Source organism: Pelophylax lessonae, assembly GCF_965119305.1.
Source record: "Pelophylax lessonae genome assembly, chromosome: 8".
In the NCBI taxonomy this organism is placed as follows: Eukaryota; Metazoa; Chordata; class Amphibia; order Anura; family Ranidae; genus Pelophylax; species Pelophylax lessonae.
In genome coordinates, this window is record NC_138775.1 from 8,426,655 (window position 1) to 8,454,551 (window position 27,897).

Consider the following 27,897-nt stretch of genomic DNA (forward strand, 5'->3'; position numbering starts at 1 on the left):
TCACAAGTCCATCCCCCATACAGTTAGAAAGCACCCCCTAGGCTCACATTGAACCCTTTGATCACTAGGTTAACCCCTTCCCTGCCAGTGTCATTAGTACAGTGACAGTGCATATTTTTAGCACTCATTACTGTAGTAATGTCACTGGTCCCCCCAAAAGTGTAAAAGTGTAAAGATTGCCGCCATTACTAGTAAAAAATAAAAATAAAAAAATAAAAATGACATAAATCTTTTCTCTAGTTTGTAGACGCGATAACTTTTGCACAAACCAATCAAAATACGCTTATTGGGATTTTTTGGTATCAGAATACAAATTGGCCTAAAAGTATGGAAAAAAATAGATTTTTACATTTTTTTTGGAAATGTTTTGTAGCAGAAAGTGAAAAATATTATTTATTTATTTTTTTTCCAGAATTGTCGCTCTTTTTTTGTTTATAGCGCAAAAAATAAAAATCGCACAGGTGATCAAATACCACCAAAAGAAAGCTCTGTTTGTGGGGAAATCAGTTTTATTCAGGTACAGCATCGCATGACCGTGCAATTGTCTGTTAAAGTAAAGCAGTGCCGTATCGCAAAAAATGGCCTGGTCAGTGCTCACTTAGGCCCCTTTCACACAGGCGGACCGTTCAGATCCGCCTGTCCGTTTTTTTTGGCGGATCTGAACGGTCCCCCCATGCATCTCTATGGGGGATCGGATGTCAGCGGAGACATGTCCGCTGACACCCAATCCGATCCGTCAAATCTGGACGGATGGAAACCCTATTTTCCATCCGTCCAGCAGGTCGGATCGGATAGGATCAGATGAGAACGGACTGACGGTCCGTTCCCATCCGATTTCCCCCATAGAGATGCATGGGGAACTGACAGCTGTGACTCCGCACACAGCGCGGAGACACGGCTGTCATCCTCCTGCTCAGCGGGGGATGGGCGGCTCGTTCCCCCGCTGAGAAAAGCGGAGTCTGTTTGACGGACTGCTGTGTGAAAGGAGCCTAAGGGAACATAGGCTTGCACAGCCTATTATATTAGGGTGTGCACCCCAAAGCTCAAACACACGTGTTTGTGTGTGTCTACATATATATGACCCCAGCACATTTATCTCCCTGCTGACACATTGAAAGGCAAATGCCTAAAGACCTCTCTTATGGCAGAGTCAGTAAGAGAGAGATTTTTCCCATCTACCTACCAGCACAAAAAGTGATAATGTTAATGTACATGGGGTGATTAGGGTGTGCCCAGGCACACCTGGCACACCCTGTGCGCACGCCTATGTAAGGGAACAAGTCCTTCCAGAAGTGGTTAAAGCGGAGTTCCGGGCACAAAAACGATATTTTTTTTTTGTGCCCCTCCGCTAGGAATGCCGCACCTGAAAAGGAATTGGATAGTTATTTATTTATTTATTTTTTTACTTACCTTGCAATTGAAGATCGAAGATACTCACCTCAGAGTACTTCCTCCCTCGGAGCCGCGGCTCCACCGTCACTTCCTGCCTCGCTATGATTCCTGGGAGCTGAACGTCACAGCTCCCAGGAATCAATGCGACGGCACCGGCCCCGCTCGTCATTTCCGGGTGACGCCGCATTCCTCTGCTAAACAGCTTCTGGGCATGCCCAGAAGCTGTGCAGGAATGACGCACCTGCACCGGAAGTGACGAGAGGGGCCGGTGCGGCGCATTCTGGGACAAGAAGATGCGGAAGAAGACACAGAAGAGGACCGCGCCGGCTTCAGCTGCCCACAAGAGAGATGGAAACGCTGTGGAAGAAATTTTCTAAGTAAGTATTTCTTCTTGCAGGTAAGTGCGAACCGGGACAGATCAGAGGCTATCCATTGTGGAATGTACCAGCCCTGACTGTCCCGGGGGTATGTTTATTAAAAAATGACATCTGTGCCCGGAACTCCACTTTAAGGAGTGTGGCTGTAGAGACCACAAGTTGTCCAGTAGGGACACAAAAAATGGAACAAATAAATGGCAACAGCCCCAACCTATAACTGGCTTTACCAGTAAGGAGCACATGGAAGGGCGACGCATGTCAAACAACAAACAAATAAATTCCCAGCTCAATTTACCAGCCAGCCTGCAACAAACCAAATTAGCCAGTCTTAAGGGCCATTCACACTATAAGATTTTCTGAAGACTTTTTCCTTTAGACTTACCAAAACCATATAATATGAGGTCAAACCTAAACACTTTCAATTTGTATGCAATCTGGCAGGCCCTTCCACTACATAGAAAAGGTAAGTCTAAAGGAAAAAGTCTTCAGAAAATCTTATAGTGTATGGCCCTTAAAGAGCGTTGATTGGCCTGGGAAGGCTCTGAGACTTGGTTAAATGGTTCTGGAAGAAAAACTGGACGTTGCCAGAATAGACAGCCCCTGCACAGGGTGAGTGGAAACAACTCCTTTGGAGTGTCGTCACCACATGAATGTGACAACCTGTTAGTCATTGTCATCTGTATCCCTGGCTGCTTTAACAAAGCCGGATTTACAAAGGGTATTGCCTGCCAAGGAAAGAGCAGCACAAGCCTAGCTTAGGGTGTGCATGATCAAAATACACTAAAATCATTATTAGCGGACACAAACATAACAGAGAACCCGCGTGAATTAGCGCTTTTTACTTGTTTTTTACATTTAAAAAAATATATATATCATTTTTTTTTAAGGTCCCTTTCGTACTTGTGCGACTTGTCGCATGACAAGTCGTTCTCCATTATTTCCAATGAGTACCATTCATATCAGTGCAACCTGCACTACTTTGGCACGATTTTGAGGCCAAAGACATTCAAGCCCAGTCAAAATCGCGGCAAAAGTCGTGGCAAAATCGCGGTAAAATCACGCGACTTTGAAGTCGCACAAGTGTGAAAGGGGCCTAAATGTTTACAATTATTTTACAATTTTTTAAATGTATTTATTACAATGTTTAATTATTATTTTTTTTTACAATTTGTTATTTTTGAGCTTTGAGTGCAAATGAATTCTACTGGCCAGAATATGAATTTATTATGGGCCATTGGAGTACATTTACGCATGTATATTATGCTCATAAGCTCCTCTCTGAATGCTTTGGTGCCCTTACCCATTCCCATCTGTAGGACGTCATATGACGTCCTGGACTTGAAGTGGAGATATCTGGATGGATGGGTGCAGCCAGATATCTTTGTTTTCAGCCAGGGATTCTCTTACTTGTAAAAGTAATCCTAGCAGCTAATTAGCCACTGGATTGCTATTACTGGCCTACTCCCGCCGCCCTCCAGTGCCTCTCTGGGCTCTCTCGTGCGATCTGGAAGCCAGAGACCTGATCCAGTGGTGGCGCCAGTTTACCAAGGAGCTGGCTGTAGATTATACCCAGCCATCTCTATGACCCCGGGAGGCCGGAAGCAATTGCATGACGTCACTTCCGGCTCTGACAGATGTAAACACTTCCAGTTTTTTTCCCCCTGGAAAGCAGAGATTGATTTTTTTTTTTTTTAGGATGAGCGAAGTTGAGGTGGAGGAACTTGACTGGCCATTACAGAGTCCTGACCTCAACCCAATAGAACACCTTTGAGATGAATTAGCGCAGAGACTTCAAGCCAGGCTTTCTCATCCAACATCAGTGCCAGATCTCTCAAATGCGCTTCTGGAAGAATGGTGAAACATTCCCATAGACACTCCTAAACCTTGTGGACGGCCTTCCCAGAAGAGTTGAAGCTGTTATAGCTGCAAAGGTTGGGCCAACTCAATATTGAATCCTCCGGACTAAGACTGGGATGCCATGAAAGTTCATGTGTGTGTAAAGGCAGGCGTCCCAATACTTTTGACAATATATTGTTTGTATACCGTATATAACCGGACCAAGGTGGGACACTTCTGCTCTGTACTCAATGCACTTGTTCAAAAATCACATCCAGTGTGGACCTCCTCCATTTCCACCAGACATATATAAAAAAAAAAATAACAGGACATGTGATTTCAGTCTCTGTAATACTTCCTTTACTTCAATAAATCATCCTCGTCAACTGTAGTGAAGTAAAGGAAGTATTGCAAAGACTGAAATCACATATTCTATTTTTTGATTTGATATATATATACAGTATAAATACATTTTCCAGGAATAGGATATACTGTACTTATTTTATGTAAGACTGACATCTTGTGGTTGTGAGCTGCTACTACAGCACACAGTGAATCTACTTGTGCTCATGCAAGACAAAGAAAATGGCTAAATTCCAGCAGTTATATGTGGACAAGAAGCAGTAATGATACAAAGTAACCAATATGTCTTTATTAGATCACGTTCTGGCATCACAAAATAAAAATGTCACATTGACACACTTTGCTTGGATTGTACATGCTTTATTTCCCGATAAAGCTGATGTCCAGGCATATTTTTTTTTTTTTTTTTTTACATTTTTTGCTATAAATGATAGGTAGGGTAAAATTAGCAGTTGGATTTCTTCCTGTTTATTCAGGGGTTTAGAAATAATCACAATTCTATTTATTATAAAGCCTGGATTTTTATTTATATTTTAATTTATTTTATTTCTATGGATATTTATTATAAAGCCTGCATTTTTATTTATATTTTTTATTTCATATTTTATTTTTTTTATATTTGTATGGATATTTATTATAAAGTTGTAGGTATTTCTGTTTAACTAAACTTCAACTTTAAGAGTAAAATAGGGCAGAAAACGTCTGGCTAACCTGACCACAGCGAGGGCAGTGAGCGCTTGCTGTGGTCAAGTGATGCTGACATTTTCAATGCCATTTTACCATTAGAGCTGACATTAACTGAAAAAAATTCCCTACAGCTTTCCAGTTGTGCAAGCAACTGGATCTTGGAGAAATCTTCATGGAAGGGGTGCCCTGTCCTCTTCCTGGCTCCAAACGTCTGATGCTGAAATCTTTTAGAGCTTCGGCAGAACAGTAGTACAATTGGCCCAACAGGGAATCACCCTCCATCAACCTCCTTTGTCCATTGAGAAACGTTATTTTACTAATTGCACTGCTTGTAACAGAATAAGAGGTGTGTGTGTGTATGTGTGTGTGTGTGTGTGTGTGTGTGTGTATGTGGGGGGGGGGGGGGGGGACCGATTGGTCACAGGATTCCCTCCCCCATTCACATGCATTGTAATCAATAAAATAACTTTTCTTAAAGGAGGAGGGGAGGGGTGGAAGGGGCATGTTCCCATTGGACATTCTTACTGCTGTTCTGCCTGAAGACCCAAAGATCTTCAGAATTTTAGAACCAGGAAGAGGACAGGGCATCCTTGCAGTGAAGATTTTTCCAGGATCCAACTGCCTATTGCAGCTTCAAACATTTAGAACCAGGAAGAGGACAGGGCATCCTTGCAGTGAAGATTTTTCCAGGATCCAACTGCCTATTGCAGCTTCAAACATTTAGAACCAGGAAGAGGACAGGGCATCCTTGCAGTGAAGATTTTTCCAGGATCCAACTACCTATTGTAGCTTCAGAAAGTTAGAGCCAGGAAGAAGACAGGGCTTCCTTGCAATGAAGATTTTTTCAGGATCCAACTGCCTATTGCAGCTTCAAACATTTAGAACCAGGAAGAGGACAGGGCATCCTTGCAGTGAAGATTTTTCCAGGATCCAACTGCCTATTGCAGCTTCAAACATTAGAGAAAACATTAGAAAGTTAGAGCCAGGAAGAAGACAGGGCTTCCTTGCAATGAAGATTTTTTCAGGATCCAACTGCCTATTGCTGCCTCAGAATTTTAGAGTCAGGAAGAGGACAGGCCATCTTTGCAGTGAAGATTTTTCTAGGATCCAACTGCCTATTGTAGATTCAGAAATTTAGAGCCAGGAAGAGGACAGGGCTTCCTTGCAGTGAAGATTTTTTCAGGATCCAACTGCCTACACAACAGGGGATTTCCCACATCACAGCTAAACTTTAAATTAAATTTAGGCTTTATAATGAATTAAACTGCGATCTTTCCACAAACCAATTTTTTAAGCCCTGAAGAAGTGGAGCCTATCCCCGAAACACGTTCTTGTTTAAAAAAAGCTCATAAATGTATTTCCGAGGGAAGATGACTATTCTCACCAGGTGCTCCTAGCCACATATCCTGGATTTGGTCGGTCTTCTTCTAATGGGTGATTTTTTGTGATCTGAGAGGCGGCAGCCTAGAACCAGAACAAGCTCCACCCATGCCATACTCTCATCTACGGTTTACACCAGAACCAGTCATTCTTATTGGTCCAGGGCTACAGATATGACAGTAGAAAAAGCCATAAAAAAGAAAAATGCTCCATGATACATCCCAATTATTTCCAAAATCATTTCACTTACATAAATTTAAAAAAAAAAACAAATCATTGTGCGTGGCTTCCAGTGGTGGACTGTCCGGAGTTTGTATCATTAAACCCCCCAGTAGATATTTCTCCAAAAGTTTGTGCAGATAATCAGCTGAAAGAAACCGTCTCTATTAATGTAGGCAGTGCAGGGACAAGGTCATCCAGCGCCCAGGGCAAAGATTGCAAACTACGAGGGGAGGGGTCCCCATATATGTCAAATATAGTGTAGAGGTCCCCATTTATCTAACATATAGCAGAGGGGTCTCCATGCATGTCAAATATAGTGTAGAAGTCCCCATACGTCTCACATATAGTGGAAGGGGTCCCCATACAACTCACATATAGTGGAAGGGGTCCCCATACGTCTCACATATAGTGGAAGGGGTCCCCATACGTCTCACATATAGTGGAGGGGTCCCCCATATATGTCAAATATAGTGTATAAGTCCCCATACATCTAACATATAGTGAAAGGGGTCCCTATACATCTCACATATAATGGAGGGGTCCCCATGCATGTCAAATATAGCGTATAGGTCCTCATATATGTCAAATATAGTGTAGAAACCCCCATATAGCTAACATATAGTGAAGGGATCCCCATACATCTCACATATAGTGGAGGGGTCCCCATACATCTCACATATAGTGCAGAGGTCCCCATACATCTCACCTATAGTGAAGGGGTCCCCATACATCTCACCTATAGTGAAAGGGGTCCATATACATCTCACATATAGTGGAAGGGGTCCCCATACATCTCACATATAGTGGAAAGGGTCCCCATACAGCTCACAAAAAGGGGAGGGGTCCCCATGCAGCTCACAAAAAGGGGAGGGGTCCCCATGCATGTCAAAGATAGTAGAGGGGACCCCATATATGTCAAATATATTTTTGGGGTCCCCATACATCTCACATTTAGTGGAAGAGTCCCCATGCATGTCAAATATAGCGCCTGGGTCCTCATATGTCAAATATAGTGTAGAAACCCCCATATATCTAACATATAGTGGAGGGGGTCCCTATATACGTCAAAAATAGTAGTGGGGTCCCCATATATGTAAAATATAGTGTAGAAGACCCCATATATCTAGCATATAGTGGAGGGGTCCCCATATATCTGACATATAGTTAAGGGGTCACCATGTATGTCAAATATAGTAGAGAGGTCCCATATATGTCAAATATAGTATAGAGGTCCCCATACATCTAACATTTAGGGGTAGGGTCTCAAAACATCTCACATATAGTGAAGAGGACTCCATACATCTCACATATTGTGGAGGGGTCCCCATACATCTCACATATTGTGGAGGGGTCCCCATACATCTCACATATTGTGGAGGGGTCCCCATACATCTCACATATTGTGGAGGGGTCCCCATACATCTCACATATTGTGGAGGGGTCCCCATACATCTCACATATTGTGGAGGGGTCCCCATACATCTCACATATTGTGGAGGGGTCCCAATACATCTCACATATTGTGGAGGGGTCCCCATACATCTCACATATTGTGGAGGGGTCCCAATACATCTCACATATTGTGGAGGGGTCCCCATACATCTCACATATTGTGGAGGGGTCCCAATACATCTCACATACAGCAGAAGAGTCCCCATGTATGTCAAATATAATGTATGGGTCCTCAGATGTCAAACATAGTGTAAGAGACCCCATATATCTAACAAAGTGGAGGGGTCCCCATATATCTCATCTTACATATAGTGGAGGGGTCCCAATGCATGTCAAATAAAGTGTAGAGGTCCCCATACATCTAACGTATAGTGGTGGGGTACTTATGAATGCCAAATATAGTTTATGGGTCCCCTTACATCTCATACATAGTGGAGGGGTCCCCATATATGTTGATTATAGTAGAAGGGTCTCAATATATCCCACGTATAGTGCAGGGGGTCCCAATATTTGTCAGATATAGTAGAGGGGTCACCAGATATTTCACATAAAGTAGAGGGGTCCACGTGCATCTCACATATAGCGGAGGGGTCCCTGTATATGTCAAATATATTTGAGGGGTTCCTATATGTCTCACAGATAGGCGAGAGGTCCCCATGTAGTCAGATATAATGGGGGGTGCCTATACATCTCACATATAGTCAAGAGGTCCCCATGTATGTCACATATAATGGGGGGTTCCTATACATCTCACATATAGTTGGGTCTCCATGTAGCCAACATTTGGTGGAGACGGGGCCTTCTTTAATATTGATTGGACCCTGGGCAAACATTTTCTTGGGCCCTCCCAAATGCACTTATCAACTATTTGCAGGCAGTCCCAGCTTAAGAGGCTGCTAAGGGCTCCACAACAATTAGTGGGCCCAGGGCAGCTGCCTCTTTTGCCCTGTGTTAAAGATTGCCCTGGGTGGAGAGGTCCCAATATGTGTCAAATATAGTAAAAGGGTCTCCATATATCTCACATATAGTAGAAGGGTCCACATGTATCTCCCATTTAGTGGAGAGGTCCCTATATATATATCTATATCTCATACAAAGTGGTGGGGTCCCCATGTATGTCAAATATAGTGGAGGGGTCCCCATACATCTCATACATACTAGAGGGGTCCCTACTTTTCTCACCTATGATTGAGTGGCCCCCACATATCTCACAGCTCCTAACAGTGTAAAGCCAACTTGCCCGAGCATTGCCCCTCCCCCGCCATATTTAAGCGTCAGTCACCAATTACTAGAACAGAAGAAAAGTACCATTGCTATAACTTTAAGCCATATTATTGCCAGGAGCAGTCCGGCTCATTGGGTCGATGTGCCTATAAACATTGTGACCCCCCTATTGTGTTTTTTTTGGCCGCTGTCCATGAAATAAACACAATTTTGGGTTGGCGGCCCCCAGTTGGGGTCTCTCAGACACGTGCGGCCTTGGCTGTCTTCTCCATCGGAGGAGCCAATCAGCACTTTCCTTAGATCTAAGAGTAAGAAAGTCACAATCATCTCCTCGTCACCGAACATCCAGTGCAGCAGTTCTCCGCACTCCCTCCAATCACAAGGGTTGCACAGATTGCGCTCGCTCTGTCATGGCGACGCCCCTGCGGAGCGTGATTAAAGTTTGCTGAGAAAAATTAGCAGGGAGGAGTGAAATTCTTCCGGTCTGTCCATGTAACAGGCATGCCCCGCCCCCTTCAGCGGGCTGAGGGTGTGGTTGGGTAGGTTCTGCAGGCTCTCCAGGGATTGGCTGCCCAGATTGGTGTCTAGGGTGCCATAGACGATGAGAGTAGGATCCTGCGTGGAATACAGAGGGAAATATTTAGTCATTATTTATATGCAATGTAAGCTGTATATAACATACACTAAATTGTCAAAAGTATTGGGACGCCTGCCTTTACACACACATCAACTTTGATGGCATCCCAGTCTTAGTCCGTAGGGTTCAATATTGAGTTGGCCCACCCTTTGCAGCTATAACAGCTTCACCTCTTCTGGGGAGGCTTTCCACAAAGTGTAGGAGTGTTTCACCATTCTTCTAGAAACGCATTTGTGAGGTCAGGCACTGATGTTGGATGAGAAGGCCTGACTCGCAGTCTCCACTCTAATTCATCCCAAAGGTGTTCTATCGGGTTGAGGTCAGGACTCTGTGCAGGCCAGTCATGTTCCTCCACCCCAAACTCGCCCATCATTATATGGGACCCCCTCCCCCATACCCCCTCCCCCAGAGAGAAAGAAGACACTGGGTTCAATTGAGAAAGTCAACACACCAGAATTAGGATCCATATTTTAAAAGTGACTTCTTTTCAGCTCAGACCAATGAGATTTGAAAAATACATTCACATGTGGTGCAAAATGGTACAACAAAATATTCTAAAAATACATCCATTTAAAGATACATAAAAAACATATACAAATCAGTTGTGGTCCAGTGTAATGATGGAGGAAGAGGGTCCTGTGTAATGATGGGGGTAGTATGGGGGGGAGGCTGTCCCGTATAATTTTGGGGGTAGTATGGGGAAGAGGGTCCCGTGTAATGATGTGGGTAATATGGGGGAGGGGGTCCTGTGTAATGAAGGGGGTAATATAGGGGAGGGGGTCCTGTGTAATGATGGGGGTAATATGGGGGAGGGGGCCCTGTGTAATGAAGGGGGTAATATGGGGAAGAGGGTCCTGTGTAATGAAGGGGGTAATATAGGGGAGGGGGTCCTGTGTAACGATGGGGGTAATATGGGGGAGGGGTCCCGTGTAATGAAGGGGGTAATATGGGGGAGGGGTCCCGTGTAATGATGGGGGTAATATGGGGGAGGGGTCCCGTGTAATGAAGGGGGTAATATGGGTATCAAGGCTGATGGTGGCACAATTGCCACATCCCAAAATTATACAATACAAAAAGCACAAAGTGTCGCACAGGGATTTTTAGGGCATAGGCCAGCCAAAAAATTAGGTAATGTGAACTTTTTGTGTTGTATGGGGGAGGGGGTCCTGTGTAATGATGGGGGTAGCATTGGGAAGAGGGTCCTTTGAAATTAGATGGGTAGTATGGGGGGGTGGGGTCCTGTGTAAAAATGGGGGTAGTATTGGGGAGTGGTCCTGTATAACAAAGGGGGTAGTATGGGGGAAGAAGGTCCTCTGTAATGACGTGGGTAGTATGGGGAAGAGGGTTCTGTGTAATGATGGGGGGGGGTGGTATGGGGAGGAGGGCCCTGTGTAATGATGGGAGAAGTATGGGGAGGAGGGCCCTGTGTAATGATGGGAGAAGTATGGGGAGGAGGGTCCTGTGTAATGATGGGGGGGGGGGGTTGTTATGGGGAGGAGGGTCCTGTGTAATGATGGGAGAAGTATGGGGAGGAGGGTCCTGTGTAATGATGGGGGGGGGGGTTGTTATGGGGAGGAGGGTCCTGTGTAATGATGGGAGAAGTATGGGGAGGAGGGTCCTGTGTAATGATGGGGGGGGGGGGTTGTTATGGGGAGGAGGGTCCTGTGTAATGATGGGAGAAGTATGGGGAAGAGGGTCATGTGTAATGATTGGGGGGGGGGGGGGTATGGGGAAGAGGGTTCTGTGTAATGATGGGAGTAGTTTGGGGAGGAGGGTACTGTGTAATGATGGAGGGAGTATGGGGAAGAGGGTCCTGTGTAATGATGGGGGGGGGGGGGGAGTATGGGGAATAGGGTCCTGTGTACTGATGGGGGGGGGGTATGGGGAAGAGGGTCCTGTGTAATGATGGGGGTAGCATTGGGAAGAGGGTCCTTTGAAATTAGATGGGTAGTTTTGGGGGGTGGGGTCCTGTGTAAAAATGGGGGTAGTATTGGGGAGTGGTCCTGTATAACAATGGGGGTAGTATGGGGGCAGAAGGTCCTCTGTAATGATGTGGATAGTATGGGAAATAGGGTTCTGTGGAATGATAGGGAGGGGGGAGTATGGGAAAGAGGGTCCTGTGTAATGATGGGGGTAGCATTGGGAAGAGGGTCCTTTGAAATGATATGGGTAGTATGGGGGGGGGGTCCTGTGTAAAAATGGGGGTAGTATTGGGGATTTGTCCTGTGTAATAATGGGGGTAGTATGGGGAAGAGGGTTCTGTGTAATGATGGGGGGGGGGGGGGTGGTATGGGGAGGAGGGTCCTGTGTAATGATGGGAGAAGTATGGGGAGGAGGGTACTGTGTAATGATGGGTGCAGTATGGGGAAGAGGGTCATGTGTAATGATTGGGGGGGGGGGGGTATGGGGAAGAGGGTTCTGTGTTATGATGGGAGTAGTTTGGGGAGGAGGGTACTGTGTAATGATGGGGGGGGGGGGGGAGAGTATGGGGAATAGGGTCCTGCGTAATGATGGGGGGGGGGGAGAGTATGGGGAATAGGGTCCTGTGTAATGGTGGGGGTAGTATGGGGAAGAGGGTCCTGTGCAATGATGGGGGGGTAGTGTGGGGAAGAGGGTCCTGTGTACTGATTGGGGGGGGGGTATGGGGAAGAGGGTCTTGTGTACTGATGGGGGGTATGGGGAAGAGGGTCCTGTGTACTGATTGGGGGGGGGGGGGAGTATGGGGAAAAGGGTCCTGTGTACTGATTGGGGGGGGGGAGTATGGGGAAAAGGGTCCTGTGTACTGATGGGGGTAGTATGGGGAAGAGGGTACTGTGTAATGATGAGGGGGGGGGGAGTATGAGGGGTCCTGAGGGGTCCTATGTAATGATGGGGGTAGTATGGGGAAGAGGGCCCTGTGTAATGATGGGAGTAGTATTTTTCGTTTTTTGGGATGTTGGGCTGAAGAGCAAAAATTTATGAGGGAGGGCCGAAGAAAATGTATATCGAGGGTCCAATTAGTATTAAAGATGGCCCTGGGTAGGTCACTGGTAGAAAAGGATGGAGAGCAAGCTAAAATCCAGCAACTTTTTCAGAGATCATGGCTGCATTATAAACAATGTAACAGAAGGAATCAGAACATCCCATATGATGGAGGATCCAAAACTCCCAGGCAGACAGGAAAGGAGTTAGGAATATCATTTATGAATGGACGGACCCTTTAAAACCACTGTGTAACTTATATATCTGACCCCCAGACTTATCATTTATAGATCCAAGTGGATCTACCCTCCGCCCCGTATGCACTTACCTGGATCTGCTGGTATTGCTGCGGTTTGAAACTTTTGGTCCCAACAGGGGCGATGGGGATGAATCCTCGGAGGCGGTCCGGGTGCTGCAGGAGGAGGGGTAAGGAGAACAGACCACTCATGGAGGGACTGATGAGAACTGGCTGGCGGGCCCCCAGGGACTCCATAATGTGCAGCAGGTAATCTGTGCGCCCTTTCTCCGATGACATTGGCTGAGCCTGCAGTGATTGGCCGTATCCTGGAATGAGACGCACACTGTGCTCATCAGATCTCAGACACTCTCCAGGGAAAGATTTTATACAACATTCAAAAAGCTGAATTCTGAGATTGTCTGCAAACCAGATTCCAAAAATGTGTTCTTGGGTCCCTTTATATTGATCCATTGCAGTGTGTTACTAAATGCCTAAATGTGCATTACTAAGATAACATGGAAGGACACAAGCTTGCATGACAGGCTGACAACCTTACTGCTAATTGCAAAGTAGTGGCTTAGTGCTGAATAGCTGTAAACAGGAAGTGATGTTATTGGCAGGATCAACAGGTGAGAAAATCTGCAACAGATTCACAAACAAAAAGAGATACAAAGTAACATTGTTTATAAACATTTTCTCTATCTCTGCTAAACAATGTTTATAAACAATATTACTTTGTCTCTCTCTCGAAAAAAGTATAATTTTCTATAAACTTTGTTCAAAGGAGATAGAGAGATACAAAGTAACATTGTTTATAAAGTGTGCAGGCAGCGAGAGTGTGTGTGTGCGTGTGTGTGTGTGGGGGGGGGGGGGGGAGGCCCATTGCTGGTTGTTGCAGCGGCTGGAATCACCAGAAATCCTGCTGAGGATATTCTCCTGCCTGTGTGGGACACAGCTAACCCTCCAATCCCTGGTGCTGCAGGACCGGTGAGTTATGGGGGGGGATTGTGTGTGTTATGGGGGTATATGGGGGGGGGGCGTGATCAGAGTAGGGATCCGGTGGGGGATCTGGGGATGTGATTAGAGCAAAGAGATAGTGCGGGAGATCTGGGGGGTGTGATCAGAGTGAAGGGAATCTGGGGGGGGGGTGATCAGAGCGGAGGGAGGGAATCTGGGGTGTGTGATCAGAGCGGAGGGAATCTGGGGGTGTGATCAGAGTGGGGGGAATCTGGGGGGTGTGATCAGAGTGGAGGGAATCTGGGGGGTGTGATCAGAGTGGAGGGAATCTGGGGGGTGTGATCAGAGCGGGGGGAATCTGGGGGGTGTGATCAGAGCGGAGGGAATCTGGGGGATGTGATCAGAGTGGAGGGAATATGGGGGGTGTGATCAGAGTGGGGGGTGTAATTAGAGCAGAGGGAATATGGGGGGTGTGATCAGAGTGGAGGGAATCTGGGGGGTGTGATCAGAGCGGAGGGAGGGAATCTGGGGGGTGTGATCAGAGCAGAGGGAATCTGGGGGTGTGATCAGAGTGGGGGGTGTAATTAGAGCAGAGGGAATATGGGGGGTGTGATCAGAGTGGAGGGAATCTGGGGGGTGTGATCAGAGCGGAGGGAGGGAATCTGGGGGGTGTGATCAGAGCGGAGGGAATCTGGGGGTGTGATCAGAGTGGGGGGTGTAATTAGAGCAGAGGGAATCTGGGGGGTGTGATCAGAGTGGGGGGTGTGATCAGAGCGGAGGGAATCTGGGGGGTGTGATCAGAGTGGAGGGAATTTGGGGGGTGTGATCAGAGTGAAGGGAATCTGGGGGGTGTGATCAGAGCGGAGGGAATCTGGGGGTGTGATCAGAGCGGAGGGAATCTGGGGGATGTGATCAGAGTGGAGGGAATATGGGGGGTGTGATCAGAGTGGGGGGTGTAATTAGAGCAGAGGGAATATGGGGGGTGTGATCAGAGTGGAGGGAATCTGGGGGGTGTGATCAGAGCGGAGGGAGGGAATCTGGGGGGTGTGATCAGAGCGGAGGGAATCTGGGGGTGTGATCAGAGTGGGGGGTGTAATTAGAGCAGAGGGAATCTGGGGGGTGTGATCAGAGTGGAGGGAATATGGGGGGTGTGATCAGAGTGGGGGGTGTAATTAGAGCAGAGGGAATATGGGGGGTGTGATCAGAGTGGAGGGAATCTGGGGGGTGTGATCAGAGCGGAGGGAGGGAATCTGGGGGGTGTGATCAGAGCGGAGGGAATCTGGGGGTGTGATCAGAGTGGGGGGTGTAATTAGAGCAGAGGGAATCTGGGGGGTGTGATCAGAGTGGGGGGTGTGATCAGAGCGGAGGGAATCTGGGGGGTGTGATCAGAGTGGAGGGAATCTGGGGGGTGTGATCAGAGTGGAGGGAATCTGGGGGGTGTGATCAGAGCGGAGGGAGGGAATCTGGGGGGTGTGATCAGAGCGGAGGGAGGGAATCTGGGGGTGTGATGAGAGTGGGGGGTGTAATTAGAGCAGAGGGAATCTGGGGGGTGTGATCAGAGTGGAGGGAATCTGGGGGGTGTGATCAGAGCGGAGGGAATCTGGGGGGTGTGATCAGAGCAGAGGGAATCTGGGGGGTGTGATCAAGGTGGGGGGTGTCTGGGGGGGGGGGGGTGTGATTAGAGTGGGAGTATCTCCAGGTGGGTAATTAGAGTGGGAGCGTCCGGAGGTGTGTGATCAGGGTAGGAGTATCCGGGGGGGGGGGGGGGAATCTAAAAGTTTGCGGGTTAGGGGGTGCAAAATTCTTGCCTTGCCCCAGGTGTTGACAACCCACACTACGCCACTGTTCAGATGGTAGAGAGATACAAAGTAACATTGTTAATAAACATTGCACATCTTGTAGTTCTCCTATGATAGGTGCACTTTACCCACCAATAGGAGGAGGAGATGTCTCAGCCTATAGAAATTATAATTACCTGGCAAGTCGACGGCCACCGCCCGATATCCATGTTCAGAGAGGATCTGCAGAGTCCCCAGATTCTCCCACGTCTGTGAGGTGAAGGATTGGCCATGTAACAGGAGCACCGTGAACCTGGAACCCCGAAGACAGGAAATTATCATTATAAATACAAACATTGGAGAAATGAGCGCAGTACAGATGAACACTCCTCTTCCCAAATGATGAGGGTGTTACATATTGTTCAGGCACTTCCTGTTATAGGGTGACAACGCTTCATCCCTTCCTCCCAATTTCTCTCCTGTGCTGTCACTCTGTCATGTGTGCCCCCTTGTGGGGACTACATGATCTGCCTGCATTGCATAGAGAAGCACAGAGACCCAGTGATGACATTACTCAGTCTATAATAAAGTATGTAAAGAAAATTAAGTTTTTATTTGTAGATTTGATCAGCGGTGGAGGAGGAAACCGCAGAACGCTCAGCCCTCCCGCAGCACGTTATTCTGGGTGTCTGATTGCGATATTTTGGCCTCTCAGAATCGTCTATTAATTCATTTTTCTATATTTAGACAAGTCTCTGCAAACGTGTCATTAGCACCGCCAGAGGCGGCAGAGGGGGGAGGGGAGGGGGGGGAGGAGCGCTCATTATTTTCTCCAGCGTTTATAATTACAGTAAATCCGCCACGGTGGGAAAACAATCATGTGACTACATTTCTAATTTGCCGTTTTATAAAAAAAAAAAAAAATCTGAAAATCCACATCAATAGATCTGTAAGTTGTTTCAAATTTACACTTAAAGAGTTCAACAGGATGTCCGGGGGCGGAGCACCAAATGCAGCCAATAGGATTTCCCCTTACTGAGGACAAATTAGTAGTGACAGCTGAGTGGTAACAACACCCAGCAGACAGTGAAAGGGTTAAAGAGCGAGGGGTAAAAGCTAATATTTTCCCCATCTGTCCGATGTGATGGAATATCGCTGCATTGGAGGACTTCGTAACATGATCTGGGCTGTCTGTGCCGAGTAACCTGCAGTGGAAAATCCACAGTTTCGGCTTTTCCTATTTAACTGCTTCCATACCGGACCAATTCTGGCATTCCGCTTCTACATGTAAAAATCCTTTTTTTTTTTTTTTCTTGCTACAAAATTACTCAGAACCCCCAAATATTATATATAGATTTTTTTTCATCAGAGACCCTAGGGCAGGGCTTCCCAAACGTTTTTGGGCCGAGACCCACTTCTGAATTCAGTTATTTTTTCGGGACCCACTTGCTTGAAATTGAATATTGTAAAGCGCTACAGAATTTGTTGGCGCTATATGCAAATAATAAATATATGCAATATGTAATAATATGCAAAAAAATGCAAATAATAATAATAATGCATATTTTAAAGGGAGGGGGGATGTTAAATTAAAAATATCAATTTACTACTTTTCAATTTATTATTGAATACGCTTGCCCGATGTTGTAAGTGAGGGGTCAGAAACCTGTGGCATATAAGCGGAGTTGTAAGTAATCAGCACCCTCATAGACAGTATAGGGCAGGCAGAGGACAGAAATGATCTACCCCAGGACAGGGATCAGCAGGCCATATGGCACTCCCAGTGGTCCACAGTGAAGGTGAAGCCCCTGTTTGCCCTCTCCAGGGCCCAGCACACCTCACCCAGAGTCTCCATGATGAGGAGCTTTATGCTGGTCTTGGTGTCCTGGATCCTCTCCTTCAGATCCTCTACTGGGGTGACAGAAGCTTCCATGAACTCCTGACACCACCGGGCCACCTGGTCCTCCTATATCACAGAGGCTGTCGTCTCTGCCCGCAATAGCTGAGAGAATCCCGCCACCAGTCTAGTCACCACCGCTGCCGCCAACAGGACCGAGGAGCTGGCTCTGCACCCCATGAACATATCCTACATAACAGCCCACATACGTACTCACTGATGCAAGTATCCTCCTCGCGGGGGAATGCAGACCGGCCTGCGTAAACTGCATGGGCGGGGTCCTGAATCCATCGCGATTTGACTGCTCTGGCTTTCCCTTTTTATTTATTTTTTGAAATTTTATTCCTATTACAAGGAATCTCTTGTAGAAGAAATAGGGCAACACAGTTTCTCTTTATGGAGAGATGCGTAGTCTAGGGCATGACAGGTCCTCTTTATGGAGAGATGTGGGGTCTAGGGCATGACAGGTCATCTTTATGGAGAGATGTGGGGTCTAGGGCATGACAGGTCATCTTTATGGAGAGATGAGGGTCTAGGGCATGACAGGTCCTCTTTATGGAGAGATGTGGGGTCTAGAGCAACACAGTTCCTCTTTATGGAGAGATGTGGGGTCTAGGGCATGACAGGTCCTCTTTATGGAGAGATGTGGGGTCTAGGGCATGGCAGGTCCTCTTTATAGAGAGATGTGGGGTCTAGAGCATAACACAGTTCCTCTTTATGGAGAGATGTGGGGTCTAGGGCATGACAGGTCCTCTTTATGGAGAGATGTGGGGTCTAGGGCATGGCAGGTCCTCTTTATAGAGAGATGTGGGGTCTAGAGCATGACAAGTCCTCTTTATGGAGAGATGTGGGGTCTAGGGCATGACAGGTCCTCTTTATAGAGAGATGGGGGGTCTAGGGCATGGCAGGTCCTCTTTATGGAGAGATGTGGGGTCTAGGGCATTACAAGTCCTCTTTATGGAGAGATGTGGGGTCTATGGCATGACAGTTAATCTTTATGGAGAGATGTGGGGTCTAGGGCAACACAGGTCCTCTTTATGGAGAGATGTGGGGTCTAGGACAACTCAGGTCCTCTCTATGGAGCGATGTGGGGTCTATAGGTCCCTCCACCTCTCCTCTAGGCCGGAAAGACTGAGAAAAAAAAAAATCTTGGGCATCCCAGCAAAAAAAAAAAACGGCAGTGTTTGCATCTGCTGGTGCCGGAAGTGACATCATAACGTCGCTCCCTGCCTCCGAAGGTCATGGAGGCTGTCGGGGACCATCTGGCCCTTGGTTAACTCTATGGTAAATGGCCGCCACTGGCCCATTCCTACTCCGGCTCCCCAATCACATGGGCTGGCCAGTAGAAGCACCAGACAATTAAGCGGCTGAACTGCCACTTTCACTCTGCAGGGAATCGCCAGCTGAATAGAATGATATGTGAATGATGCCAGCAGCTGCACCCGTCATCCAGATATCTCCACTCAAAGGCCAGGACGTCATATGAGGTCATACAGTATGGAAGTGGTTAATAATTCTGGTTGCTGGGCTCTTTAAATCCTGATTAACTACTTTGACACCGGAGGAAATTTAAAGTCGAAATGAAGTCCATTTTTTTTCTATTTTGGATGGCGGCAGGGAGGGTTAGAAGTGAACCCCTGTCAGGTTTTTTTTTTTTTTGGTCATCTGTGTTCCCATTGGTGAGATTTCCCTTCACTTCCTGTCTCAAAGCCAAAAGAGGAAGTGAGAAGAAATGAAGGAGTCCAAGTCCTAGTGTCCCCATTGAGGAGATTTCCCGTCACTTCCTATCTCAAAGCCAAAAGAGAAAGTAAGAGAAAATCTGGGAGTCCAAGAACTTGTGTCCCCATTGGGGAGATTTTCCTTCACTTCCTATCTCAAAAGCCAAAAGAGGAAGGGAGAAGAAATCAAGGATTCCAAGTACTAATGTCCCCATTGGGGAGATTTCCCTTCACTTCCTATCTCAAAGCCAAAAGAGGAAGGGAGAAGAAATCAAGGATTCCAAGTACTAATGTCCCCATTGGGGAGATTTCCCTTCATTTACTGTCTCAAAGCCAAAAGAGGAAGTAAGAGGAAATCTGGCATGATTTTAGTGGGCGGTCACACAAATCGCTCATTTTGTAACTGTGTGTGACATTTGACAATTGTACGTGCGCGAATGCAGCCTCGGCGGCGAAAGGTGGCATCATAGGCGTGCGCAGGGGGTGTGCCTGGGCGCACCCTAATCTCCCTGTGCGGCACAGATTCCCCCTGCTGATATTTCACCAAAGCCCTAAAAAAAAAAGCTGTAAAAAATAATAAAGAATGAAATAAAAAAATAAAAAATACTGACACCGTCCACTGCCGTACTGACACCATTCACTGCCCTACTGACACCATCCTCTGCCCTACTGACACCGTCCTCTGCCCTACTGACACCGTCCACTGCCCTACTGACACCGTCCACTGCCCTACTGACACCGTCCACTGCCCTACTGACACCATCCTCTGCCCTACTGACATCATCCACTGCCCTACTGACACCATCCTCTGCCCTACTAACACAATTTTCTGCCCTACTGACACCATCCACTGCCCTACTGAGAACTCCACTGCCCTACTGACACCATCCACTGCCCTACTGACACCGTCCACTGCCCTACTGAGAACTACACTGCCCTACTGACACCGTCCTCTGCCCTACTGACACCATCCACTGCCCTACTGACACCGTCCACTGCCCCTACTGACACCGTCCACTGCCCTACTGACACCGTCCACTGCCCTACTGACACCATCCACTTCCCTACTGACATCATCCTCTGCTCTACTGACACCATCCACTGCCCTACTGAGAACTCCACTGTTCTACTGACACCATCCACTGCCCTACTGACACCGTCCACTGCCCCTACTGACACCGTCCACTGCCCTACTGACACCATCCACTGCCCTACTGACATCATCCTCTGCCCTACTGACACCGTCCACTGCCCTACTGACACCGTCCACTGCCCTACTGACACCGTTCTCTGCCCTACTGACATCATCCACTGCCCTACTGACACCGTCCTCTGCTCTACTAACACAATTCTCTGCCCTACTGACACCATCCACTGCCCTACTGACACCATCCACTGCCCTACTGAGAACTCCACTGCCCTACTGACACCGTCCTCTGCCCTACTAAGAACTACACTGCCCTACTAACACCATCCACTGCCCTACTGAGAACTCCACTGCCCTACTGACACCGTCCTCTGCCCTACTGACACCATCCACTGCCCTACTGACACCGTCCACTGCCCCTACTGACACCGTCCACTGCCCTACTGACGCCATCCACTGCCCTACTGACATCATCCTCTGCTCTACTGACACCATCCACTGCCCTACTGAGAACTCCACTGTTCTACTGACACAATCCACTGCCCCTACTGACACCGTCCACTGCCCTACTGACACCATCCACTGCCCTACTGACATCATCCTCTGCCCTACTGACACCGTCCACTGCCCTACTGACACCGTCCACTGCCCTACTGACACCGTTCTCTGCCCTACTGACATCATCCACTGCTCTACTGACACCGTCCTCTGCTCTACTAACACAATTCTCTGCCCTACTGACACCATCCACTGCCCTACTGACACCATCCACTGCCCTACTGAGAACTCCACTGCCCTACTGACACCGTCCTCTGCCCTACTGACACCGTCCACTGCCCCTACTGACACCGTCCACTGCCCTACTGACATCATCCTCTGCTCTACTAACACCATCCACTGCCCTACTGAGAACTCCACTGTTCTACTGACACCATCCACGGCTCTGCTGACACCATCCACTGCCCTACTGACACCACCCATTGCCCTACTGACACCGTCCACTGCCCTACTGACACCGTCCACTGCCCTACTGACACCGTCCACTGCCCTACTGACACCATCCACTGCTCTACTGACACCAACCTCTGCTGAGAACTCCACTGCCCTACTGACACCGTCCACTGCCCTACTGACACCACCCACTGCCCTACTGACACCACCCACTGCCCTACTGACACCGTCCACTGCTCTACTGACACCGTCCTCTGCCCTACTGACACCATCCACTGCCCTACTGACACCGTCCACTGCCCTACTGACACCGTCCACTGCCCTACTGACACCGTCCACTGCCCTACTGACACCGTGTCAGGGTTCTAGTCGTACCCGCCAGACGGCTAGGCGTGGCCACCCCACTGGTGCCTTTCAGAGGTATTGAACCTGTGTCCTTCTGGCTTCCCAGTCTGCAAACTAGCCTCTGAGCCACTTCAGGACTTTGGAGAACTCCTGTTTATTCCTGTATTGCCTGCAGCACTAGGGGGCTGGATTTCACCAGAGGCTCAGACCTGTCAGTAACTCTCCAGCTGTATTTGATACCTAATTAACAAGGTATAAGACACTGCCCCTCCCTAAGGGCAGTGTCAGTTCATTGATTCTGGTTTCCTGGTTTGGTTCCTGTTGTTTGAGTTCCTGCATTCCAGTTTGTTTCCGGCATCTGACCCCTGGCTTCACCTGACGGTTCTCCTGCTCTAGTCCTTGCCTGTATTTGGACCTGGTGATCCTGAACAGCCCCCGTGCACAAACTCACAGGCCAGGTGGTTTCTTACCTGGTCACCCTGGTCTGTGTTTGTTTGCAAGGGTGAGCATAAATCTCTGCCTGAATGACTCCCAACAAAGGTAAGCCCTGACACACCGTCCACTACTCTACTGACACCGTCCACTACTCTACTGACACCGTCCACTACTCTACTGACACCATCCACTGCCCTACTGACACCATCCACTACTCTACTGACACCATCCACTGCCCTACTGACACCGTCCACTACTCTACTGACACCATCCACTGCCCTACTGACACCATCCACTGCTCTACTGACACCATCCACTGCCCTACTGACACCAACCTCTGCCCTACTGGGAACTCCACTACTCTACTGACACCAATTAATGTTTAAAACATTTGGGTGCACACCCTAATGCAATAGGCTGCACACAACAATGGGTGGCATCGGGCGTTTCTTAAAGATTCTGGTCGATCGGTGAGGCTCCCAATTTTGAAGGGTCCAAAAATTACCAGAACTCCCCACCAGGTGTAACATATGGGGCAACGACACCAACAAAGAAAGATGTCCTCACCTCTCAGGTGGGCCACCGTCTAGGGCGCTCCGCGGCACGGCCTCCCGGTAGAAGGTGGGCCAATCCCCGGACAAGGTGGCGGTCCTGACGGTGACATTCATGCTGTCCTGCGGCTCGGAGCGCGGACTCTCCAGTTTGGGCTCCTCCAGGTCCGGTTTGGCGGAGGGGAGAAGAAGGTAGAGGAGGACGGAGATGGACAGAACCAGAAGCAGGACGGCCGCCTTGTTCCGACCCAATCCCATCCTTTCCGGGGAGCGTCGCAGACTGCGATTTCCTCCTCAGCCAGCCCCCACAACACACAGCGAGACAGCTGCTGTCTATGTGCTCCCCACCCCAGCTGCAGTCTGCCTCCGCCCCTCCCCCTCTTCTCCGTCATCTGCCAACGTCTCTCCTTCCTCCACCCCCCTCCCTTCTACTAATCCTCTAGGCAATGGCTGCTTCCATCGCAGACCAATCACACAGGCCGCCCGCTTTGGGACGGAGTCCCTTTAAATGATCGAATTGTTCATTTGTAACAATTCTAAAGCTGGATACAAATGATACAATTCCTTTTCATTTACCGTAAAATATGTAATAGAAGGGCCGGCCCTGACTCCATACACACTGATAGTGGCTAGGAGTGACCTCATATTATATGGTTTTGGTAAATCTAAAGGAAAATTGTACAGCCAAACGGCCTGGGTTCACACATACGTGAAACGGGAACCAGAGCGATTCTAGTGCGGATTCCAGCATCCCCCCCCCAGGCAGATCACACTGCCGCTGTCAATACAAAGTTAACCACTTTAGGTCTGGAAGGTTTTCCCCCTTTCCTGACCAGGCCCTATTTTGCGATTCGGCACTGCGTTACTTTAACAGACAATTGTGCAGTCGTGCGACGCCATACCCAAACTAAATTTTATGCCCCTTTTCCCAGCACAAATAGAGCTTTCTTTTGGTGGTATATTTGATCACCTGTGCGACTTTTATTTTTTGCGACAATTTTGAAAAAATAAACACAATACTTTTCACATTCTGCTATATGACATTCCCAAAAAAAATTAAAAAATCAAAATTTTTTAACATTTTAGGCCTATAAATGCGCTATAAACAAAATAAGAGCGACAATTTTGAAAAAAATAACAATATTTTCGCATTTTTTATATGAAATTCCCCCCCCAAAAAAATGTAAAAATGTAAAAATCGAAATTTTTTAACATTTTGTTTTCTGCTACATAATTTGGTAAAAAAAAAATCGCAATAAGCGTATTTTGATTGGTTTCCACAAAAGTAATCGCGTCTACTAACTACGGGAAAGATTTATGTAATTTTTATTGTTTTTTTTTTTTTTTTTTTTACTAGTAATGGCGGCGATCTGCGATTTTTTTTGCCGGACTGCGACAATGCGGCGGACAAGTGTCAAAAATGTCAGTCAAGGGTCCGATCTGTCTGCCGCAATGTCGCAGCCCCGCAAAAAAAAAAATCGCAGATCGCCGCCATTACTAGTTAAAAAAAAAAGCAATAAGAATGACAACAATCTTTCCCGTAGTTAGTAAACGCAATAACTTTTGCGCAAACCAATCAAAATACGCTTATTGCGATTTTTTTCACCAAAAATAGGTAGCAGAAAACAAATTGGCCTAAAATGTTAAAAAATTTTGATTTTTACATTTTTTTGGGGGAATTTCATATAAAAAAAATGTGAAAAATATTGTTATTTTTTCAAAATTGTCGCTCTTATTTTGTTTATAGCGCAAAAAGTAAAAATTGCACAGGTGATCAAATACCACCAAAAGAAAACTCTGTTTGTGGAAAAAAAGGACGTACATTTCATTTGGGTACAGCATCGCACGACTGCGCAATTGCCCGTTAAAGTCACGCAGTGCTGAATCGCAAAATAGGCCATTGTCTTTGAGCAGCCAAATCCTCCGGGGCTTAAGTGGTTAATAGTAAAAAAAACAATATTTTTCACTTTCTGCTATATAACATTCCTAAAAAAAAAAAAAAAATAAAAATCAAAATTTTTCATCCTTTTAGGCCAATTTGTTTTCTGCTACATATTTTTGGTAAAGAAAAAAAAAAGAATCGCAATAAGCGTATTTTGATTGGTTTGCGCAAAAGTTATTGCTTCTACAAACTAGGGGAAAGATTTATGTCATTTTTATTGGTTTTTTTTTTATTTTTTTACTAGTAATGGCAGCGATCTGAGATTTTTAGCGGGACTGCGACATTGCGGCGGACAGATCGGACCCCTGACTGACATTTTTGACACTTTTGGGGGTACCAGTGACATTACTACAGTAATCAGTGCTAAAAATATGCACTGTTACTGTAATAATGACACTGGCAGGGAAGGGGTTAATACTGTTGGTGATCAAGGGGTTAAATGTGAGCCTAGGGGAGTGATTCTAACTGTATGGGGGCAGGGTTTATGGAATGACCATAGAGACCTGTGTTCCTATATAGAAGGATCACAGGCGCTCTGTGATCATTCCAGGGAGAAGAACGGTCGGCTGTGTTTACAACAGCCGACCGTTCTTCTCTCTCAGCGGGGAGCGATCGCGGGTGTCAAGCGGCAATCAGAGCCACCTGACAAACGCACTGGCTTCCTCGCGTATGGGATGGGAGCGCGCCCCCTAGACTCCCCAGAGCGAGCGCCGTACATGTATGGCGATTTGCCTGTAGGAGCCAGCCTGCCGCAGTACATCTTTAACCAGTTGCCGACTGCGCACAGTATATTTACTGCGGCAGTCAGCCCCGGCCAGGCAGAGTGACGTAGGTCTACGTCGCTCGCCTGTCACCGGGTTTTGAGCCAATAGCGGGCGAGCGCCCGCCTCGGCTCGTTCACGGAGGAGTGCGGGCGTGTGACCGGCGGACCCGATGTCCGCCGGTCACACTACGATCATCGGTAGAGCGGGAGAAAGGCAGAGCAGCTTATGTAAACAAGCCGCCTGTCATTCTCCCCTGTGTAAAAATGGAGATCAGACGGTTCTACTACGTAGAACCCTTGATCTCTGTTTTTACACCAATAGCAATGTCCCACTACAGTTAGAAACACGCCCCTAGGGACACACTTAACCCCTCCCTGTCCAATACAGTTAACCCCTTCCCTGCCAGTGTAATTTTTACAGTAACAGTGCATATGTATAGCACTGATTACTGTAGTAATGTCACTGGTACCCCCAAAAGTGTCAAAAATGTCAGTCAAGGGTCCAATCTGTCCGCCGCAATGTCGCAGTCCCGCAAAAAAAATCGCAGATCGCCACCATTACTCGTTAAAAAAAAACCACCAAAAATGACAGAAATCTTTCCCTTAGTTAGTAAACGCAATAACTTTTGCACAAACCAATCAAAATACGCTTATTGCGATTTTTTTTACCAAACATATGTAGCATAAAACAAATTGGCCGAAAATTTTAAAAAATTTTGATTTTTACATTTTTTTGGGGGGGAATTTCATATAAAAAAAGTGAAAAAATATTGTTATTTTTGCAAAATTTACGCTCTTTTTTCGTTTATAGCGCATGATCAAAAAATCGCACAGGTGATCAAATACCACCAAAAGAAAGGTCTTTTTGTGGGAAAAAAAGGACGTGAAATTCATGTAGGTACAGCATCGCACGACCGCGCAATTGTCCATTAAAGTCACGCAGTAAAAAATCGCAAAAAAAACCCTGGTCAGGAAGGGGGTAAAATCTTCCGGGGCTTAAGTGGTTAAGAAGTTAAATTAAAAAACATGATGAATGTGAAAATAAACCTAGTGAGACTGCAGATGTAACTGCTAGAAACACGAAGTGCCGGTTCACATTTGTGTGATGCGGGAATGCTGCGAATATGCAGCGTGATCCCACATCGCATCCGCACCCTGGCAGTTCACACTGCCATATCCGATACGCAGGGGGTGTCAATTAAAAGTTAACGACACCCCCAGTTGCGATCGCATATCACAGTGCGATCTGCAAGTTTGCACAGAATCGGATCGGACAAGTGTGAACCACTATGAGATCCGATTCTGCTGCGGATAAAAAAAAAAAGCCTTGTGTGCGAGTTTAGTGCGGATGCGGTGCGAATTCAGCCATACAAAGTGTATGGCTGAAATTCGCACCGCACAGGAGATCGCATGTCCTTTAGAAGCAGTGCGCTCCGAATTACATGCGATCTCTGTGATCGCACTTATGTGAACCGAGGCTCAGCTGGCATAAACAATAATATTGTGATACATTTGTAACAATCAGTAGCAAAATATTAAATAAATGTTAAAGTCCTTGATGTTGTTTCATTAACCCTGTCCTAGATGTTCCACTGCCACAATCCTGAAAATGGGTTAGTGATGGCAATCAGGGCCGGGACAAGGCGTGGGCAGGAGGAGCGGCTGTGGTATTATGTGAGGTGGGGGGGGCACCATAAGGACATTGGGTGGCAGAGGTTTTGTGCTGGAAAGGGGAATTAGGGGACAGCACAGGGTGGGTATTGTTATCGGAGAGGAGGGGGGGTGCTAAGAGTGGTTGTTTGGGGGAGATTTGTATAGAAGGGGGGGGGAGAAGATTTGCGCTAGGAGGGGGGTATTTGGGGGGAATTTGTGTTGAGAAGGGGAGAAGTGGGGGGGGGATTTGTACTAGGAGGTGTTTTTTTTTTTTTTGGGGGGGGCCATTTGAGCTGGGGGGATTTGGGGCTAAGATTTGTGCTGAGAAGGGGGATTTTTTCAGGGGGTAAGCATGCAGATTAGTGCTCAGTGATTTTGTAGGGGGATTTTTGCTGACATATGCTTATTCATCTTGGGGGGGGGGGGGCGCAGTATGGTATGTTCACCCTGGGGCCTCTCGGGAGGATCGAGGGAGCTCGGTCTCAGCTGCGCTTGCCGCTCCTCCTCTCTATACATACAGGGGGCCCTCTCAGGCCCCCTGCAGCATGGGGCCCGGTCGCCATGGCGACCCCTGCGACCCCTGTACGTCCGCCCCTGCCCTGGGCTCTAGATGGCCTTGTCCCAGTACTGATGGCAATCTCCCTTTCTTCTAATAAATCCCTGTAAGGGTATCTGCTCATCTCAAAGGATGTAGTTTTGAACCCACATATACTGTAGATCTTTACAACCCGCTCTGTGTTGGTAAATGCTGCATTAATTCCTCAGATCAGCCCGCTCAGCCATCCACTGGGGTTTCCCCACCATGACAGTCTGATTGATGTCCTCCAAGGCGATCGCTCCCAATCCTCAGGTGTGAACCTCAGCCTCAACCTCAGCCATCGGCATGCAGGAAAAGGATGTAGAAATGGATAGTGCAAATACCGTTGATACAAAAACGTTTTATATAAATGAAGCTAAAATCACTCACATGGGTCACCAGTCTGTACAGTCA

General features: G+C 47.3%; 1 protein-coding gene and 1 long non-coding RNA gene across 2 annotated transcripts; one reads left to right on the forward strand and one right to left on the reverse strand.

Annotated features, from left to right (window-relative positions):
• The first annotated feature begins 8,144 nt into the window (after positions 1-8,144).
• On the forward strand, positions 8,145-8,502 carry LOC309561511. The gene is made up of 3 exons (XR_014225574.1): positions 8,145-8,195; positions 8,227-8,329; positions 8,418-8,502. It is a non-coding gene; the product is annotated as an uncharacterized lncRNA (long non-coding RNA).
• Positions 8,503-8,981: 479 nt separating this feature from the next.
• Positions 8,982-22,817, reverse strand: ABHD14A (abhydrolase domain containing 14A). The gene is made up of 4 exons (XM_082265457.1): positions 22,565-22,817; positions 15,702-15,817; positions 12,860-13,095; positions 8,982-9,548 (listed from the first exon to the last, which is right to left on the reverse strand). Exons 1-4 carry the CDS (start codon positions 22,804-22,806, stop codon positions 9,369-9,371), a joined length of 774 nt encoding a protein of 257 aa, XP_082121583.1. The 5' UTR covers positions 22,807-22,817; the 3' UTR covers positions 8,982-9,368.
• Positions 22,818-27,897: the final 5,080 nt, after the last annotated feature.